The sequence below is a fragment of the Clupea harengus genome, chromosome 14 (genome assembly GCF_900700415.2).
Source record: "Clupea harengus chromosome 14, Ch_v2.0.2, whole genome shotgun sequence".
NCBI lineage: Eukaryota > Metazoa > Chordata > Actinopteri > Clupeiformes > Clupeidae > Clupea > Clupea harengus.
In genome coordinates this window covers 16,147,440-16,166,261 of record NC_045165.1, presented here as the reverse complement: position 1 = coordinate 16,166,261, position 18,822 = coordinate 16,147,440, and the positions used below count along the sequence as shown (strand labels likewise).

General features: G+C 43.8%; 1 protein-coding gene across 1 annotated transcript in view; it reads left to right on the top strand.

The window, feature by feature from the left end:
* The window catches only part of LOC105908184 (formin-like), a 78,248-nt gene that overhangs the window by 6,757 nt on the left and 52,669 nt on the right, over positions 1-18,822 (top strand). The window contains exon 3 of the mRNA XM_042709836.1: positions 11,675-11,847. Coding sequence (XP_042565770.1) covers positions 11,675-11,847 — 173 coding nt within the window. The remainder of the gene's footprint in view (positions 1-11,674; positions 11,848-18,822) is intronic.

Here is an 18,822-nt window from a genome sequence, read left to right as displayed (position 1 = left end):
TTGTCGTGTTTAATAAATAATCAGCCATGTTTAATTGAGCTGTTCAAAGTGTATTACTGTTAGGTATTACTGTGCTGTATTTGATATCAGTAAATAGTTGGTGTACATTGTATGGCATTAGGATATGGCATAAAGATGTAACCTCTAGTAGCTTGAAACTTGTAACTGTGAAAATTTAAATTTAAATTTGATGTGTTGCTGGTACGCACTGTACAGAACTTGCCATGAAATTGAGTTGCCATCATGCTGAATCTGGTTAAGTGGATTTGAAGAATATAGCATTAAGTGAGGTATTTTTGTTCCGTGATTTAACACCTGGAACATCTTTCTCTCTCTCTCTCTCTCTCTCTCTCTCTCTCTCTCTCTCTCTCCCCTGTACTGAAGTTGTGTGTTTTGCCTCGGGCTGTTTACGTCATTTAGTCATGGGGCACATCTGGCGCATACAGAGCACAATACCAGCTCTAACATCACCACAGCAAACAGAGAGAAGTCTGCTTGAAAACAAACCTCAGCTCTCAGAGCCGTGACCCCTGCCTGTGCACGCACACACACTAACGCACACGCACACACACTAACGCACACGCATGCTTGCACACACACACATACATATACACACGCATGCTTGCACGCACGCACACGCATACACGCACGCACACACACACGCACTCATGCACGTACGCACACACACACACACACACACACACACATACACCAAGAGGACCTCTCCCACTCATACTCATGCACTCTGTCTCTTTTTTGTACATCCCACACAAACTCTCGCTCTCCCTTTCTCTCTCTCCCTCTCTCCCTCTCCCTGTTTATCCTTCTCAATCATTCTCTCCCTCTCCCTCTCTCTCTCTCTTTCCCTCTCACCCACTCACTCTCTATTACTCACACACTCTCCCTTCCCTCTCTCTATCTCTCTCTCTCTCTCTCTCTCTCTCTCGCTCTCTCTCTCATTCTCTCTCCATTTCTCCCCATAGCTCCTGTTGTGTGGAGACTCCTTAAGTAATGCCTTAATGACATAACCCAATCAGGCCAGGCAGGTCATATGAAACTGATCATCCCAGAAGGAGACAGGACAGTCAGTGGACATGTTTTCCTTCTCTGCTGCCCCTTCCTCTTTAACACTCTCCTCTTACTTACCGGTGTACCGATAGCAGGAAACACTCACACTCAGGCAGACACTGCTATTGTGTTACACCCGGGTGATGCAAGCTAGTGTGTGTGTGTGTGCGTGCGTGTATGTGTGCGTGTGTGCCCGTGTGTGTGTGTGTGCGTGTGTGTGTGTGTGTGCGTGTGTGTGTGTATGTGTGTGTGTGTGTGTGTGTGAGTGCGTGTGTGTGCGTGTGTGTGTGTGTGTTTGCGCTCGTGTGTGTGTGTGTGTGTGTGTGTGTATGTGTGTGTGTGAGTGTGTGTGTGTATGTGTGTTTGTGTGTGTGTGTGTGTGAGTGCGTGTGTGTGCGTGTATGTGTTTGTGTTTGCGCGTGTGTGTGTGTGCGTGTGTGTGTGTGTGTATGTGTGTGTGTGTGTGTGTGTGTGTGTGTGTTTGTGTGTGTGTTTGTGTGTGTGTGTGTGCATGCGCTTAGACAAGGGCCAGTTCTCTCAGGCTAATGAAATTGATTCTGCCAGGATGGGAGAAGGGCTGAAGAAGGGGGAACTTGGGGCCACGGCGCTCCGTCTGTCTCTCAGTGTCATATTATGGGCTTAAGAATAGTGTCCATTGATTGCATCTAATTAGATACCGTGTGCCAGTGGGTAAGCAACTCATGAAAAATGTAAGTCTGTCCCGGACACTCTCTGTCATACAATATCTAATTTCATTGGCACGCACAACATGCAAAACAACATTGCGCCGGACTTAGAGAGACCTTTTTTATTCAAGCGCAAATGGATTAGAGTCAGCTATATGCTCAGGTCATTTAGGCCGAAAATCTATATGTTCATGAGAATCTCGACAACACTGGTTAAGTGGAGCACAGCATGGCCAACATATATCAATGCACCATAGTCATGTTATTTAGACTATAGATATGTGGTGGCCTAAGATGAGAATCTCGGCTGCCGAACGGTCTGTCTGAGAATGTCCCATGCTCGTCGGGAGACCTCAGGGGTATCAAGCATGCTAAAAGGGTCAGCACTGTGTGTCCCAGCCCAGCTCCTGTAGCTATGTCTGCTTATGGAGTGCATTTTCACCCTACCAGAAGTGGCAGGCAGTGGACAGAGGCTAAGGCTGTGTACGAGATGGTAAACAAGTAAGGGAGTGAATGAGTGAGTGAGTGAGTGAGTGAGGGAGTGACTGAGTGAGTGAATGACTGAGTGAGGGAGTGAGTGAGTAAATAATTGAGTGAGTGAATGACTGAGTGAGTGAGAAAGCTCAAAGGTCCTTGAGAAAGCGAGTTACAGAGTGAATGAGTGGTTGGTTGAGTTAGTGAGAAAGGGAATGAGTGAGAAAATTAATGAAAAGGAGAGTGAGAAAGTGAGTGAGTGAATAAATGAATGAGTGAGTTATTGAGTGAATGAATATTTTTTTAAAGTAGATGAGAGAGCTCTGTGAGCTTTGTGTGACGTGCTCTATTCCCCCGTTTCACACTTAAGGACAGGGATACATTCAAGAGTCATGCAGCTACCGAACACACACACACACACTCCACCAAAGACCATCACAGGCACACAACTGCAGTGGGTATGGCTCACGCTTAGCTCAGACAATCTCATGCAAATTCACCTCTGGTTGACATTATCAGGTGCTTAGGTAAGCTACATCCATGTACAACATGCCAGGATCATGTTTTCATTGCAGGGGATCATTTTACGGGGCAGTCATCTGTTGTTTCCCTGTGAGTGATTTATACGACAAAGAGACTGCACCCCCTTGGACACCAAATAGGCCTCCCTAGCCAGTATCATCAGTGGTTTTATAGCAGATGCAGGGCAGCTGGCAATGTTGTCGAGAACAAAAAGCTTATCGGCAGTGGTGGTTGTAGTAATTGGCCCGTTGCCTTACAGCCAGCATGCATTGTGCTGAACCTCAGATCAGAGTCTACAGGTATGCTGGAGTGATGACTACGGCTCATTTGAATACACAGAACCCATAGATAACACTGTTTGTCAGGGAAGTGAAACAGTGCTTCTGTTTCTGATGACCTTAGATGATAGACAGGGAATGGAGATATTATTTATGGGAAAAAAATATATTATTGCTTATATATATTGCTTAGATATATTTACAATTTTACAAATCATGGCCACAGCCATTTATGGAAGGCAAATCAATTTGCTAATAACTAATGAATGGCTGAGTGAACAAATCAATTTTATGTTATGAAATGTGTTGGAAAGTAAATGTATATTAGTTATGTGTAAGGGATTAGTAGCCATATCTGTTCAGTTCTATAGTCTATATGAAACTGCTTGACAGTCAGTGTGACATGAATAGTTTGAGGCATGACAAGGGTAAACCATCCACCATAAAATATGCATCAAATGTATTAGATGTATTGTTGATCAACAATATATTTATTGGCATAAACTACAATACTCCATTCTGTATTTCTGTTATGCTCTGAAGCATCACTTCAATTTGCTGACAATATATTGTTATAAATATATCCATCCACTGTATGTATTTATAAGGGTGATTATAGGGGTTGTCTGTTAGAGACCGCCCTGTCAGCCCATAGATACACACACAGTGGCACAGACCCTCCGTGCTGATTCACGAAGGGCTGTCAGGCCAACAGGAAATGAAGATGGATGAGACACAGGCCTCTGCTGAGATGAGTCTCAGTGTCCTCAGGTGACCACAGGCCCACACTGCCTTCACTGGACAGCGTTTCTTTTTTTCTTTTCTTTTCTTTTCTTTTTCAAAGTGGAATTATGGGGGATTTTGGAACATAATAATACACAGATTAGAGGCCTGGCTCTGCTGTTTGAGTGTTACAAGAGGAGAAAGTCACAGAGAGAGAGAGAGAGAGTTTGGATTTTGGATTTAATAAAAGTCTTTTAAAAGTGCAGTGTATTTTAGCTGCGGATTTTAGCAAGTGTCAAGGCCATACTGAAGTGTTATTAAATATAAATGTATAAATCACATCAACTTATTCAGTAGTGCACATATTATATTCATCTATATATAATTAATCTGGGCATAAGGTAATGTCTCAGTTGAGTGGTTACCCTGTGTTCAAGAAAGTGATACAAAAGCTTATACATTTCTAAATATCAATTATTATCATGTTTTTTTGTTTGTTTTCTTTGTTTCTCAATCACTCTATTGCTTTCTCTGTCTCTGTCTTTCACACACACACACAGAGACACACACACACACACACACACGCACACACACAGGTGCCACCTCTCTGGTTGTGCCCCCTCAGTTAAAAGATGACCACTCATACATCAGCACTGACATAATGAACACAGGCATCAGCTGCAGAAGCCACCAGGTAACGCCCTCTCTTCTCTACGGCATAACTCAGAAGACGTTATGTTCCATTAACCTGTGTACCCTCTACCACCACTTCTCTTTTAATATCTTCTCTCTCTCTCACACCCCCTCTCTCTTTCTTTCTCTCTCTCTCTCACTGACTCTCCCCCCTTTCTCCATCTCTACACACAAACGTACAATTCCCTCCTCTTAGTCTCACACAATCACACTGCTGCAGACTTGCATACACTCTTACTCATAGAACTTGGCACACCATAAGCAAACTTACACATTACTCTCTCTCTCTCTCTATCGCTATCTCTCTCTCTATCTCTATCTCTCTCTCTCTCACACACACACACGCCCTGCATGTCATCTGTTCTCTTGACACTCTCTAATTTACTGCACCCCACCTCTCAGATCTGTGTCTCAGCACCACTGGAGCCTCTGCATTATGAGCTCCTGTTGGGGGACACGAGTGCTAATGCCCACTAGGGCTAGACACTAGGCCTCTCTGCTGTCCTTTACCTCATCATAAAATCATGTACTGAACACAATGTTCCCCATTGTGAAAATGAAGAGAGGTATTGTAGTTGTCATTCAACACATTCAAATGCAAATGGCTTTCATGCAAAGGATCAGTCAAATAAAAAATTGAAATTTCTCCAGTCCCCATTGTCTGCCATAGGGGAGGCAGTGGATCAAGGAAGTGGATGGATTCTGGTGAACAGCCTGTTTCCCACTGACTGTGTGTTCACAGTGATGTCCTTGTGTCCAGGTGTTCACAGTATATAATAGATTTCATAATTGGTAGGTAGTCGTAGCGCCGTGGTGCCACACATTTTGTCCAATCTTCACCACATTTGGCACAGATGATCTTCAGACCAAGCCTCACTAAAGTTACTCATTGGCTTTTCGATTTGCAAAAGCGTGTGTCTGTCACAGCAAATTGAAATTAGTGGCAAAGGCGGCAAACAGAAAGTGAGGTCGTATCTCAGCAACTGTTATATGTATTGACAACAAACTTGGTATATGAACTTGGGAACCCTTTCTGAAGTTATGCAAAATTTGACAACTGGGGCGGCACTGCAATGAGCAAAAACATATTTTTCCTAATAACTATTGATGTGTTGGCCTGTAAATCAAAAACATTTAAGTTTTCAGTAGGAACAGGAAGTGAGCTCACATTTCAGCCAATCTTTGGTCAGTTGACATGATATTTGCTGTGTGTGCTTACAGCGATGCCCTTGACATAATGTCATCAGGTTTCCATGGCAACTGTGTCCTGCTGGGTCCTTGGCCCCCTCATCACTGCTTGCAGCTATATTCTTATCTGTTTCTGTTTTGCTTCTTTAGCTAAAGCTGCCCACCAGGCGACAAACAGATGGGGTCTTATTAGGCCGTGATAACTTGTATTTGTTAAGTTTATTCATTTTGTATATTAGAAAATGCAGTCCACACATAAATACTGATAGTGATTGGATTTTTCTCTGCTGCATTTAAAAACTATGGCACATATTGCAGGATGTGATATATTGCAATACATGATGTGGTATTGTGATATATTGCAATAATCAGTAAATTGCCTTGCCCTGTGTTGCCAGCTGGGATGTCTGTCTGCTCCTACTGCTGTGGTGTTGTCAGGGAAGGGTTCAGCTCAGGCCACGAGGCAGCTGGCGAGCCTGGTCTCACATGCTCCTGACGGGGGCATCCTGAAGCTTTGATGCATATCTGCCTGTTTCTAATGAAGGATGGTAATTCAGTCAGCCTTACGCTGAGCTCACACACACACACACACACACACACACACACACACACACACACACACACACACACAGAGATTAGATAGCAGCAGCGGGAAGAGTTTTTTCCCCGTTCCCCCTGCTGAACTCTCACTCACCCCAGCATGTTGTGTAAGTGGGAGTGTATATGTTTATGTGCGCCTAGGTGTGTATGTGTCTACATTATGTGTGAGTGTATGCATATGTGTGTGCAAACGTGCATGTCTATGTGTGTGTGTGTGTGTGTGTGTGTGTGTGTGTATGTGTGTGTGTGTGAGAGAGAGCGAGAGAAAGTGAATAAGACTGTATGTATTGAAGTGTGTGTCTGTGTGTGTGTCTTTGTATGTGTGTGAGAGAGAGAGCGAGAGAAATGGAATTAGACTGCATGTATTGAAGTGTGTGTGTGTGTGTGTGTGTGTGTGTGTGTCTGTGCGTGCGCGTCTTAGAGGGTTCGCCTTCCCCCTCTATCTCTAATGAGATATCCGCCGGCAGCCAGAACTAATGAAGCGCTTTCATTCCTTAAAATGCTGGGCGTGTAAAAGAGCTTTCCTGAGCATGCTCTGCCAGTTAGTACTGCACGCTCAGCTCTAGCAGGTCCCATCCCCATGGCACGTGTACGACCACACTCTCCTCAAGCATGAGTGAATCACCTCGCAGGGAGACGCACACACACACGTGTACATGTGGACACACACAGAAAGACACACTCACACACACACACATGCATATGCATGTACACACACACACACACTCACACACACACACACATACATAATTAATGCAGGCCAGCTGTTTTATTGTCTTATATTTGATGCTCTCCTGAGCTCATGTTTATACATCAGTGTACTGCTTGTGCCTCAGACTCTTTTATTTCCTCTTTTAGTCTGACCTTTTTGATGCTCGAAGGACACCGTCCTGAAGATAAAATAGCATTTTGAAAAGGTGTGCCAAGGGAGACTGTTCCAGCCTGCACAGATGGTCAGATAGCATCCTCTCCAGACTGAGCACGGTGATGCCTTTTATTTCAAGGACCACCTGAGGATATGTCTATGATCCTAATCCTGGAGATAGAGCTGAGTGCACCTAGATGAGACAAACTTTCCCCCTGGCCTAGGGTACCAACAGGAAGTGGTGATCCAGTAATGAATATTCCATGAGGGTGTCTTTATTATGTCCGTGATGGGTCTTGTTTTGAATGTGTTTTACGGATCGAGAAGCCAGAATTAAAAAAAAGTAGTTTCAACTCCACACAGCTGTATGGAAGAGTTAAAAAGTAAATCCTTGTCAATCAACTCTGTTACTAGTAAGCAGGATTTGTAAATGCCAATCTGGCTGAGCAAAACCACTTGTTGCTTACCACTTGGGGGCAGTATGTCACACCATATGTTTCTTGGTCGTGAAGTTATGTGCATTGTACGAGCATTTTACTTTAATAGAGAGCTGTTGTTCATTTAGTCCAGGGGTACTCAATTAGAAACCCAAAAGGTCCACTCGCCAAAATTCCATTCAGGTCAGGTTCCGGAAGAGTGACGGTCAAAATCCAAAAACATAACTCCAACAAAAAAGTTCGAACTATGCACAAAAGATGATGTGGTCTGGCCTTATTTGTGTGAAAGGTGACACCTTTTTGTGCGTTAAACTTGGGCATTAAAGATGTGAGGGCCAGGCGGAGGCACTGATGTAGGTGTTCATTAGTGAGTGTGCTCCTGTATTTGTTTTGCACCATATTCATGGTTGAAAAGGCAGACTCTTGTTGTGTGGCTGATCTAACTATTACACGGCATGTTGCTTGGTATGATGATTGCAGTTGGTTTATTTTTCTGGCCCTTACCTCAGAGTTCTGGGGGTAATTTTGTTCGAAGTGTGCATGCTTTGTTTCATAGTGACGTTTCACGTTACCACTTTTGACAAGGGCAACCGTCTCGTTGCAGATTAAACACATCGGTGTTGTGCTCCCCACAGGCAGCACAAATGCATAGGCTACTTGTCAGTCCACTCTCTTAAATTCGCAATTTTTGGAATCAACTTTTCGTTTTTTGTCGGGTTTAGAGCACGCAATAATTTTCGTTTGCTGATAAACAGATACCGTTCACAAATTGATCTGGCCGCATTGTTGACAGATTGACACACACAACCTGCGTGACCCACAGAGCTCGCGGCCAACATTGAGTGAGTGAGTTGTCATAGTGATGTTGTTATTACAGCTCCAGATTGGACCTCTGGATTGGACACGGAAGATAGAAACCACATCGAAAAAAAGAAATAGCATGAAATCACACAACAATGAAAACTCGCTTAGATCATGATTTAAATTAAAATTTTGATTTTGGCTTCGGTCCACATTTGATTGCGTCTGGGTCCGCCTATTGAGTACTCCTGATTTAGTCCTTCAAACCATCATTGGACTTTGACTCAGATTATTCAACTATAGTCAATGTAAGTTACTGATGCTAACCTGAAGCTGACCTGATGCTGACCTAACAGTGTACTTTACAATGTCTTTTTGCAGTCCACATTTTAAGGTTATCTAGTATGTGACACATAATTGTTCTGAGGCACAAAGTTCTCCCACAGAAAACAATCAAGCAGTGGATAGCATAAATCGGCCAGGTATTGATGGAGATAATTTCGAAACACTGTTAATGACTTCAGAATATACATATTAATCAAGTGCCTTGTATTAATATATTACCTTGTATGAATCATGTGCTTATGTAAGCAGGGACATTGCTTTTCTGTGTTTCTCTGTGTGTGTAACTTAGATTATTAGTCTGCATATGTGCAAGAGCATGTTTGGACCAGAGGTGATAAGAAGGGTCAAACTGCTTCGTTCGACCTTGTGCAAAACTGACATCCTTGCAAGACAGGGTGCCTCGGACGTCAGAGACCCACCACGTGGTTATCCCTGCTGACAAATTGTTTTGGCGCCAGAGAACGCTAACTTCTATCTATATAAACCTTGTGTGGTGTGTTTAATATTGCTTCTCTCTCATCTGCTGCAGTCTGGGATTAAGCCAGGGCTCCCTCTCTCTCTGAGAGAGGGCCCGTGCTTCTCTCTGACCTGCCAGGACGTGGGTGAGCCCAACAAGCTTGTTGTTCTTGTTTAATAAATACACTTATATGCAACTCCGGAGTCCTGAGGTAACTTGAGTGAATTTTCACCTAACAGGTATAGTACTGCATAGGGAAGTGTTAGCAATTGAATGCAATTCAGCAAGCGTGATTTATCACATTTGCAGTAGACCAGAGAGATAGCTCTAGAAGTGTGTTACTGCATTGCAGCAGGAGTCGCAGCAATGCAGTACCTTCCATGTCTTCCAAATCATGCCAAGTGTAGCTGTCTAGGTTTGACTATCCAACATCGGTGGGTACTGTTGGATGCCAACAGCTGGAGGTTATGGCGAACAGGAAACCTTAAAATCATTCATCCATGACCTTTCAGGTCAGTCTCACTTCATCAGAATCGCCAAAATGGTAATTACCCATCATCACAGTTTCAACATACTGTCCTCATTATCCTTTGCATAATATCTGTAGAGCAGTTACATTGTGAGGCTGGGTTATAGAAAGGTTAGAGTTTTAGAGAGAGAGAGAGAGAGAATGAAAATTGGAAAGTGCAGAATATATTCTGCTTGGACGAAGCAGCTTTACTTTTGGACGCTTACCAGGACCCAAACCTGCAGTCAGCGTTTTCATGTCTGGCCGATTCGTCCTGGGGAAATGCATTATCATGATGAAGCATAATTAACCTGCTCTGCCCCGGCCATCTCCCTGCCCCCCACCCCCCACTGGGTGTGCCGCCCCACTAATATCAGCAGCTGTAACACCCACTGCTCTCACCATCAAGGCCAAGTCTCCCTGCCACGACCCGGGCCAAAGTGTTTACACAACAAACAGCAGTGTGATTAGTTTAATAGGCCTGGGGCATGATGTATACACACAGACAGGGGCACACACAAGGACATAGTCTTATAGACCGCCACACTTGTACACTCTCAGGTTGTTCATGCTCTGTACCCTAATTGCTGTTGAATGGATTATTATGTGGATATGTAGTTCATATGGAGTTTTATATGGATATGTAGTTTTATATGAATTTGTAGTTCATATGGAGTTTTATATGGATATGTAGTTCATATGTAGTTTTATATGAATTTGTAGTTCATATGGAGTTTTATATGGATATGTAGTTCATATGGAGTTTTATATGGATATGTAGTTCATATGGAGTTTTATATGGATATGTAGTTTTATATGAATTTGTAGTTCATATGGAGTTTTATATGGATATGCAGTTCATATAGAGTTTTATATGGATATGTAGTTCATATAGAGTTGTATATGGATTTGTAGTTAATATAGAGTTGTATATGGATTTGTAGTTCATATGGAGTTTTATATGGATATGTAGTTTTATAAGAATTTGTAGTTCATATGGAGTTTTATATGGATATGTAGTTCATATAGAGTTTTATATGGATAAGTAGTTCAAATGGAGTTCTATATGCATGTTGTTCATATGGAGTTTTATATGGATAAGTAGTTCATATGGATGGATGTTATGGCTAATATGGATTATGGATGGCATGGATATTATGCAGCAGAATGAATAGAGCTGTGTTACCTCATTTGATTGAATATCATTACAGTGAATGCAAGGACCAGTATGTATGCACACACACACACACACACACACACACACACACACACACACACACACACACACACACACACACACACACACACACACACACACACACACACACACACACAGGGGCACAGATTAGATCTTACCTGCACACCCACAGACCCTCAGGTGGTTTATTCTAGTACGCACAGTTGTATTCCCTGTTTTGATTTGATCTTTTTAATTTAGTATATATAGTATAGTATATATGCTAGTATATATAGTATAGTGTATATATATGTATATATATTAGTATATATAGTATAGTTTTTCTCCATTCTTGGATCCATGGCAACATCAGTCTGAATCACAGAACCACAAACTGAAAGGTCTGTGCCCTGCCTGCTCTTTTTGTTTTATGCTAATGGTTTTTATCATCGGAGTGGCGTATGGCTAAGTACCATAACACAGCTATGATGATGAATGGATCGGCCTCGGGGATGTAAAACCATATTCGATCATGCTGCCACTGTTTGCGGGGCTGCTGGACTTGAGGTGCATTTGATGATTAGATCAGAGTCCAGTGTTTTTTCTGCTAAAGCCAGGGCTCGGGCTGGCCTAGAAGAGAAGAGAGGACTGGTTATAAATAGCATCCCTCTATCCCTCCATCCCTCCTCAGCAGATAGAGTTTCAGTGTGCTCTGGTACCTGGTTTCTAGGAATTGTTATGATTGAATATTTCCTATGTGTAATATTTGCTCTTTTCTTTTTTTGTGTGTGTGTGTGTGTATGGGTGTGGGTGTGTATGTATGTGTATGTTGATGTGTGCATATTTCTACAGAGGAAGCCCTACTAAGGCAAGATGACATTTGGATGCTCGACGGCGATGACTCCATTTCCCATGAACCTTTCTGTCGAGCCACCAGGCCAGACCACCTGGAGTTCTTACGCATCACACCCCCAGAGGATGACATCATGGGTGACACACCGTACAACCCAAGACTGGATGACATGGTGAGCTGGACCCAAACAATGAACACTACTTGTTCCAAACATTCATATGTTTTTTCGGTCATACACACACACACAAACAATGAACACTACTTTCTAGTTCACATACTGTCCTGACTGTGGAAACAAGAATTAAAAAAAAAAAAATGTTCTTTTTGTCACGCACACACACACACACACACAAACAAAAATGCGATAACAATACTCCTTTATGCCATGTTATAACAACCCCTTGAACGTGTGGAGGTGTATTAAACAGACTCCTACTGTTAAGAGTGGCTCAAGGTCTGCTGCTGTGTTTAAGCCTTCTGTGGCAAAGCGTATAAACCCCAATTTCTGGCAAAACAGGAGGCTTACGTAGTAGCTACTGACATGAGTGCTTCATTTGGTTTGCTATGATATTATTGCAGTGATGTAAGACATTTTGGTACATTGTAATTATAGACCGAAGGTTGCACTGACATTTTAAATGTAGCGGTTTCCCAAAGATCTTTATAGCGCAGTGATATACCGCTCAGTAATCCACTCATTCTTGACACGGTACAGTCATGCCTCTATTAACCCTGCTTAGGTAATATTGTAGGGTGTGGTTTGCGGTTGTGCGAGCATCTGTGTTTATTTAGTAGTCTGGAGGGGGGCTGTTGATGTTCACCATTTCCAGAGTGTTTTTAGGAAGCAGCTTAGTGTTTACAGTTACTCAGCTCTGCTGTTTGTCAGCACAACTGAGAGGAGATGCTGTTAAAAACCCTGGTCAGATTTCACTTGAGAGAGAGGAATTAACGTTATTAAAGGCAATTACTGTGCACAGTTTAGAGCATCTGTACCCTCTACACACGTACACAGCTGTATAAGAAGATGGGTGGACATTTTAATCAAACAAGATTTGGAAATATCTGACGATTGTCTATATTACAGTCATAGGCCATAGGACATACAGTATCTGACTTGTATAGCTCTGTGTCATCCCTACAGTGCTTTCTGTTTGTTTTGCCAGCAGGTGGAAGGGTGTTGTTGTTTTTGCATGCTGATGATTATCTGTTGACAAACTACTGCCATTCCTCTCTGGCTGCTTTTTCCATCCACACAATCACCTAGTCTCTGACAGCCATCAGCAAATGTCAAATGCCACAGATATGGTACTCCTTACATTCACAAAGAGTGTAAAGCTGCTGTAAACGATGTTAAAAATGTAGCGCCAAAACAATAACATTGTCTCAAAGCACTTTACAGAGCCAGGGGCCTGAACCTATCCTCAGTGGTATGCAGACTTCACAGATATCTCATACACACAACACCTCATGTCTATTGCGCAAGACTAATCCTCTACAAGACTGAGTTTCTCATTTCTCTCTGTGTGGTTGTTTTTAGTTGCTTAGCTAAATGGGTCTTTGGAGTCTTTGGGGCTTGCCAGCAGTCCTCTCAGCTTAGGATGAGCAGCTACAGGCATACAGTGAAAGAGTACACACACACACACACAGACAAGGTTTAGTCCACCTACAGCTCAACTCCACACCTAAAGCTTCCTTCTCTGCATCTGTGTTTCTCTCTGGACCTTATCAGCTGCAATGCAGAACTTTGAGTTAATGCGTTTATCACTGACCTGCACTGGTGTATATTTAAACAGAGGCGATTTAATAAAAATGTTTTTCTTTTTGTATGTATTATTTTTAGACAGGAATGCCTGTTTCATTTGCATGTTAAAATCTCTCCAAAATGTCTGCTACTGCCATGCCCTTACACCTCATAGGACAGATTCCCACAACACACTCTGTACCTGGGAGTGGCTCTGTTTGGTCATGCTCCAGAGAACAGACTGTAACCGCACCCACATCACCATCCTCAGTCACCCAAGCATGCTGTGGCCCACAGGTCGAGCTAAACGCATATGCCCTTTAAACATAAGTCTTGGTATCCTGGGTATGTAGGTTAGGTATTGTTGTTTTTATGAGGCCTTACATAACTGGTGCAGCACCTCGCTTTGTCATTGAGGTGTTAATTAAGCATTTTATTACTTTTGTGTCATTAGTTTCACACGTATCATCGTGAAAAGGCGGGACCTTGGTCTTATGAGTCATAGTAGTGTGAGGCTTGGTGTTTCCTTACTTTAAAAGGACAAACAGCTAGACGCCTACAAAATGTAATCCCCATCTCAAGGACACACATGTTAACAGTTGTTTGCCACAGATGTGTTACTGTATATGTATGAGTACATATAATGTTGAATGAATATGAATGTTGTGAATGTATGTTGGTTGAATGCGTGTTTGCTTGGGGAAAGCAACCAAGACAACGTCTCTTTTTCAACTGAATTCCAATTTCAGGCTACTTAAACAAATCTCCATGGAGTATGAAACAGGCTTTAACAGTTTCTAGTCTCCCTCCGGTCTTAGCCTCAGATGGAGGTTTCTAATCGTGACCCGGCGCATAGTATATTGCATGCCATTACTGTTGCATAACAGACTTTTAGCCCTCCTGTCAATCAAAGGATTGTCTTTAATCTGTAGATTCTCAGATTACTGGGGAAAAAGCACTTTGAGTGTAAACGCTGTTTGTCGTGACATGTATGGTTTGTTGCATTCAGTAGAAATGGTTTAAGTAGCCTGCCACTCTTGTTCAAGAAGACTGACATTAAATCAAAGACCTCGTGTGGTCAGTGAGGCATATCACTTCATGTCATTAGTTATCCTGCTGAATTCAGTATTATTTTACAAGTTAAATAACATTTCTGGTCTTATTTCGCACCGTATTTTTTTTCAAAGATATTTGATATGGGTTTCTAAGAACTGTATAGAAGTAGAGAGGGTTGTTTGGGCATATACTATATTATACTATACTATGTCCTATGTATTATAGGACTGTACGCAGAGGCTTATTCTTTCCAGGAATGTCCATACAGAGATCTATGGCTATTGTATACTCAACTCACACACACACACACCTGCATACATTCACATATAGACATAAATAAATATATATCTACACTTATAAATATGTCTGTATACACAAAAAAGACACACACATACACTTAACAGTCCACAGTGACTTGAAAATCACTCACAATCACAATCACAGTCTTAGGCAATAGTGAATGGAATGTGCTGCCGGTGAACTTTGACTAGTAAGACCAGAGATGGCCTTAATAGGGCTTCACATTCCACCAGAGAGTGAACAAATAGTCTTAATTTCACGTTTTCGGACATCTCAGGTCATGTACATTACAGATCACAAATCAGTTTGCAGTGACCTGTCTTTTTTCGTATAGCAGTTAGTTTATGTCAGCATCAGGATTTGCAGCATATTATAGGTACAGTATAATAGTGTTTGTCTGCTCCTGAAAATCCAGTGTATCTGATTTCCTGGAAAACAGGAAGAGTGAGGTGAAGTCAAAACATGCCTGTGACTTGAACAGGGCACATTCTGATAAACACGCCTGTCGTGCCAACTAGCCACCTAGGTTATGCACTATACATTTCTGTGGTCCGGATCCTCCTAAGACGATCATTTTGAGTAATTGGTGCGACACTTCGCCATTTCCAACCTGGCAACACTTGCCGCTTCCACTAGTTGCATTGTTTACAACAGCACATGACATCTGCATGTGAAAAAGAGTGTCGCGGGGTCATCTGCATGTGAAAAAAGATGGCAAAACTTTGTCACGGGGGGAGGGGGCGGGGTCATCTGTATGCTATACACTACTACGCCCCCTCCCCCGCGACGAAGTGTCCTCTTTTTCACAAACTCAAATATGGTCACCCTAGGCTATGCTGCCAAAAAACATGAATTAGCATGCTAGCAAGCCCTTTATCAGTGCCTACTGTGCTGTTGTAAACACGTTTATATTTCTAAGCTTTTTCAGTAGTTAGACCAAACTCTTACTCGTACTGCTGCTTTAATGTATAGCAAGAGCTCTGTGGCAAACAACTAAAGAGGGCCATCAATAATATAATTGACATTAATAGAGTCTCCTGTGACACGTATAACAAGAAACAGAGAAGGCCCTTAGCCTTTACGGTCTCTACTTACTATGTGCTGGAAGTACTTAAAGCATGTTTGAGTTCATGCTACTGGGGAAGATTCAATATTGATTTAGTGGCGCATACATAATACATTTAATAAGTCTCTGAGGTGCTCCATAGGACAAATAGCCTTTCCATCGTTGTTTCTGCCTTTTCATTTATAGTCTTCGCGGAATTCTCTTGAGAAAAGACTTGCTGACTGTTGGAGATTGCCATGGTAACACTCTGGGAGAGAGAGGTGGGGTGGGGGAGGTGGTGGTGGGGGGGGGGGCGTGGTCTTGGAGAGTTAATCACAGCAGATTACTTTGGTGCTGTAACAGCTGAGCTGAGCATGGAGCAGTGCATGGACCTCCCAGTCCACCTGACCCCCCAACAGTGGATAAGCCACAAGCTCTTACGCCGACTGTGCCTTGCTTGTTCTCTTCACCGCTGGAGTTTGCATGAAGGAAGGGGATGAAGTGAGTAAGGGGAAGGAAGGAAGAAAGAAGAAAAATAAGGAGAGTGAGAGTTCTACATGTGCAAGGAGAGGAAGTGAGTGACGGTAACGGAACACGTGTTAAAAGAGTGGTCATGAAGGGAGGAAGAGGAAAATGAAAGCGTGGGGTGAAGAAGAAAAAGAGTCAAATTTCTACCTGTTTTACCTGAAGAGGAGAGTTCTACCTGTCCCTGACATTAGAGTGAAGGGAGGAACGATACATTGATACCTGTTGAAGGAGTGGAAATGAACAGAAGAAAAGGAACATGAACGAGTGAGAGTCGTCGCTGCCCCTGACGGAAGGAGGAACTGAGGCAGAGAGTAACTGGATACCTGTTCCAGGACTGATAATAGAGGGCGTGTCGCGGAGTGACGGAGAGCCAGCGGCCTGCATTCCTGGTCAGGCTCCGGAGGCATTGCGAGGAGTTTCCCTGGTGCAGTGCTGGCGTGGCTGGACTTGTAAACTTTCACATACACACACACCCGCGCACGCAGACAGTGTGCGTCTGTCTGCCACGAAGAGTGTGTGAGTGTGGTGGAAAAAACGTCTCTGCAGGAAGTGACTGACTGAGCTGCCTTTCACTTTAGACCGTGCATGCGTGGTGAGTGTGTGAAAGTGTGTCTGTGCGTGTGTGAGTGTGTGTGTGTGTGTGTGTGGCTCGTCTTTTAGGAAAATTACAGAGCATGCTGCCTTCTCTCTCTGGAGGTCCACTGAGTTTAACTTTCTCAGAGCCGTTTTTGACAAACTCTTTCCAGGACTTAAAGTGAGAGGAAAGACTCTTGGGTTTTCCAGAGAGAATGTTTTTAGTCTGCCATCTGTCAGTGGAACTCAAAGTTGAATAGTGCTTTCACATTCTCGCTCGCTTTACGCCATATGGATTTAGGAATTACTGCCTATTCCTGGAACTAAAAACATTCTAAACTGAAGCGGACAGGAATTGAAGTTTGGAGTTTGTGAAAACTTCAGCCGGACTAAACCAATGCGTTTCCCAGAGGATTATGGGATAGTGTGGCCCATTGTGGGAGTATAATTGCAGCCCTCCAGCAGAGGGTAAGGGGAGCAGGAGAAGAGGTTGGGAAGGTGAAGGGGGGGTGGTGGTAGCAGGGGGTGCTTTGTTCCTCACAAAAGGCGTTTGTTTCCTGCAGCCCAGGAAACTGGAACACACAGACACAGGTGAGAAAGAGAGAGAGGAGTTGGAGAGAGAGAGAGAGAGAGGAGTTGAAGGGAGAGAGAGAGGAGTTAAAGGGAAAGAGAGGAGTCGGAGAGAGAGAGGAGTTGGAGAGAGAGAGAGAGAGAGAGAGAGGAGTTGGAGGGAGAGAGAGGAGTCGGAGAGAGAGAGGAGTTGGAGAGAGAGAGAGGAATTGGAGGGAGAGAGAGGAGTCAGAGAGAAAGAGGAGTTGGAGAGAGAGAGAGGAGTTGGAGAGAGAGAGAGAGAAAGAGGAGTCAGAGAGAGAGAGAGAGAGGACTTGGAGAGAGAGAGAGGACTTGGAGAGATGCGGGCCATCTTGTAAGTCTGCTCAGTTACAAACACACACACACACACACACAACAGTGGTGCCATTACTGAACTGGATTTATTACACAAACTGGATTACAGTAAATTATTTAAGCTCGGGGGGAACGAGTTTATGAAAACATGGAGAGTGTAAACAACAACGGCAACAGCAACCCGGATGTCCCGGGTAAACATCCTCCCAGCTCCCTGCTCAACAAGTTCTCCACCATTTTCGTCCGGGAGAAGACGGAGGAGGAGGAGGAGACGGCGGTGTTGACATCCTTCAGACCTTTATCGGAGGATGAGTCCCACGTTAGGCCTCTCAGCTTCAGTGTGTTCGATAGCAATCATGACAGGCTGAAAGAGTCAGGAGGCGTTCACAGCTTGCCTTGTGTCAATGGGCTGTTATTAAATCCCGCTGAGACACAGAAACCTGTTGAAACATGGGAAACCGAGTCCTGCTGGAAAGAGACTTCGGAGGAGCCCATTCCCATCAAGCCTCCAGAGAGGGCTCCGTCGACACCTTCCGGGGAACTTGCCGACCACGAGTTGGTTCAGGTGACCATGGTGGAGGTCTACAGCGACAACGAACCGGAGGACGAGGTCACGAGTGGCCCTCTCAGCCAATCAACAGAGCTCTCTGGTGTCCAGGAGCCCCGCCTCCCCCCATCAGTGACCGCAGATGTTGTAAATGATAAATCAGATCAAGAGCAGGAGACTGACAGCCGGTGCGATGATGTGATTGAGTCAAACTCAAACTCGGAGCGTCCCGTGCGCAGAGCAGCCGAGAGCCTTGTGGAGAGGTCGCTCAAAGACAGCTCTGTTCTGAATAGGGTGAGGTCCAAGGGCACAGCAGAATCTGCTGCTCGGGAGCTCTTTCCCCTCTCGCGCTCGAGCCACCGCCGCAGTCTCGAGAGGACAGAGGACGTCCTGCAGCGCGCAGAGGAGACTGAGGATGTAAGTGCGGAAGACATGGGCTCCGAAGTGTCAG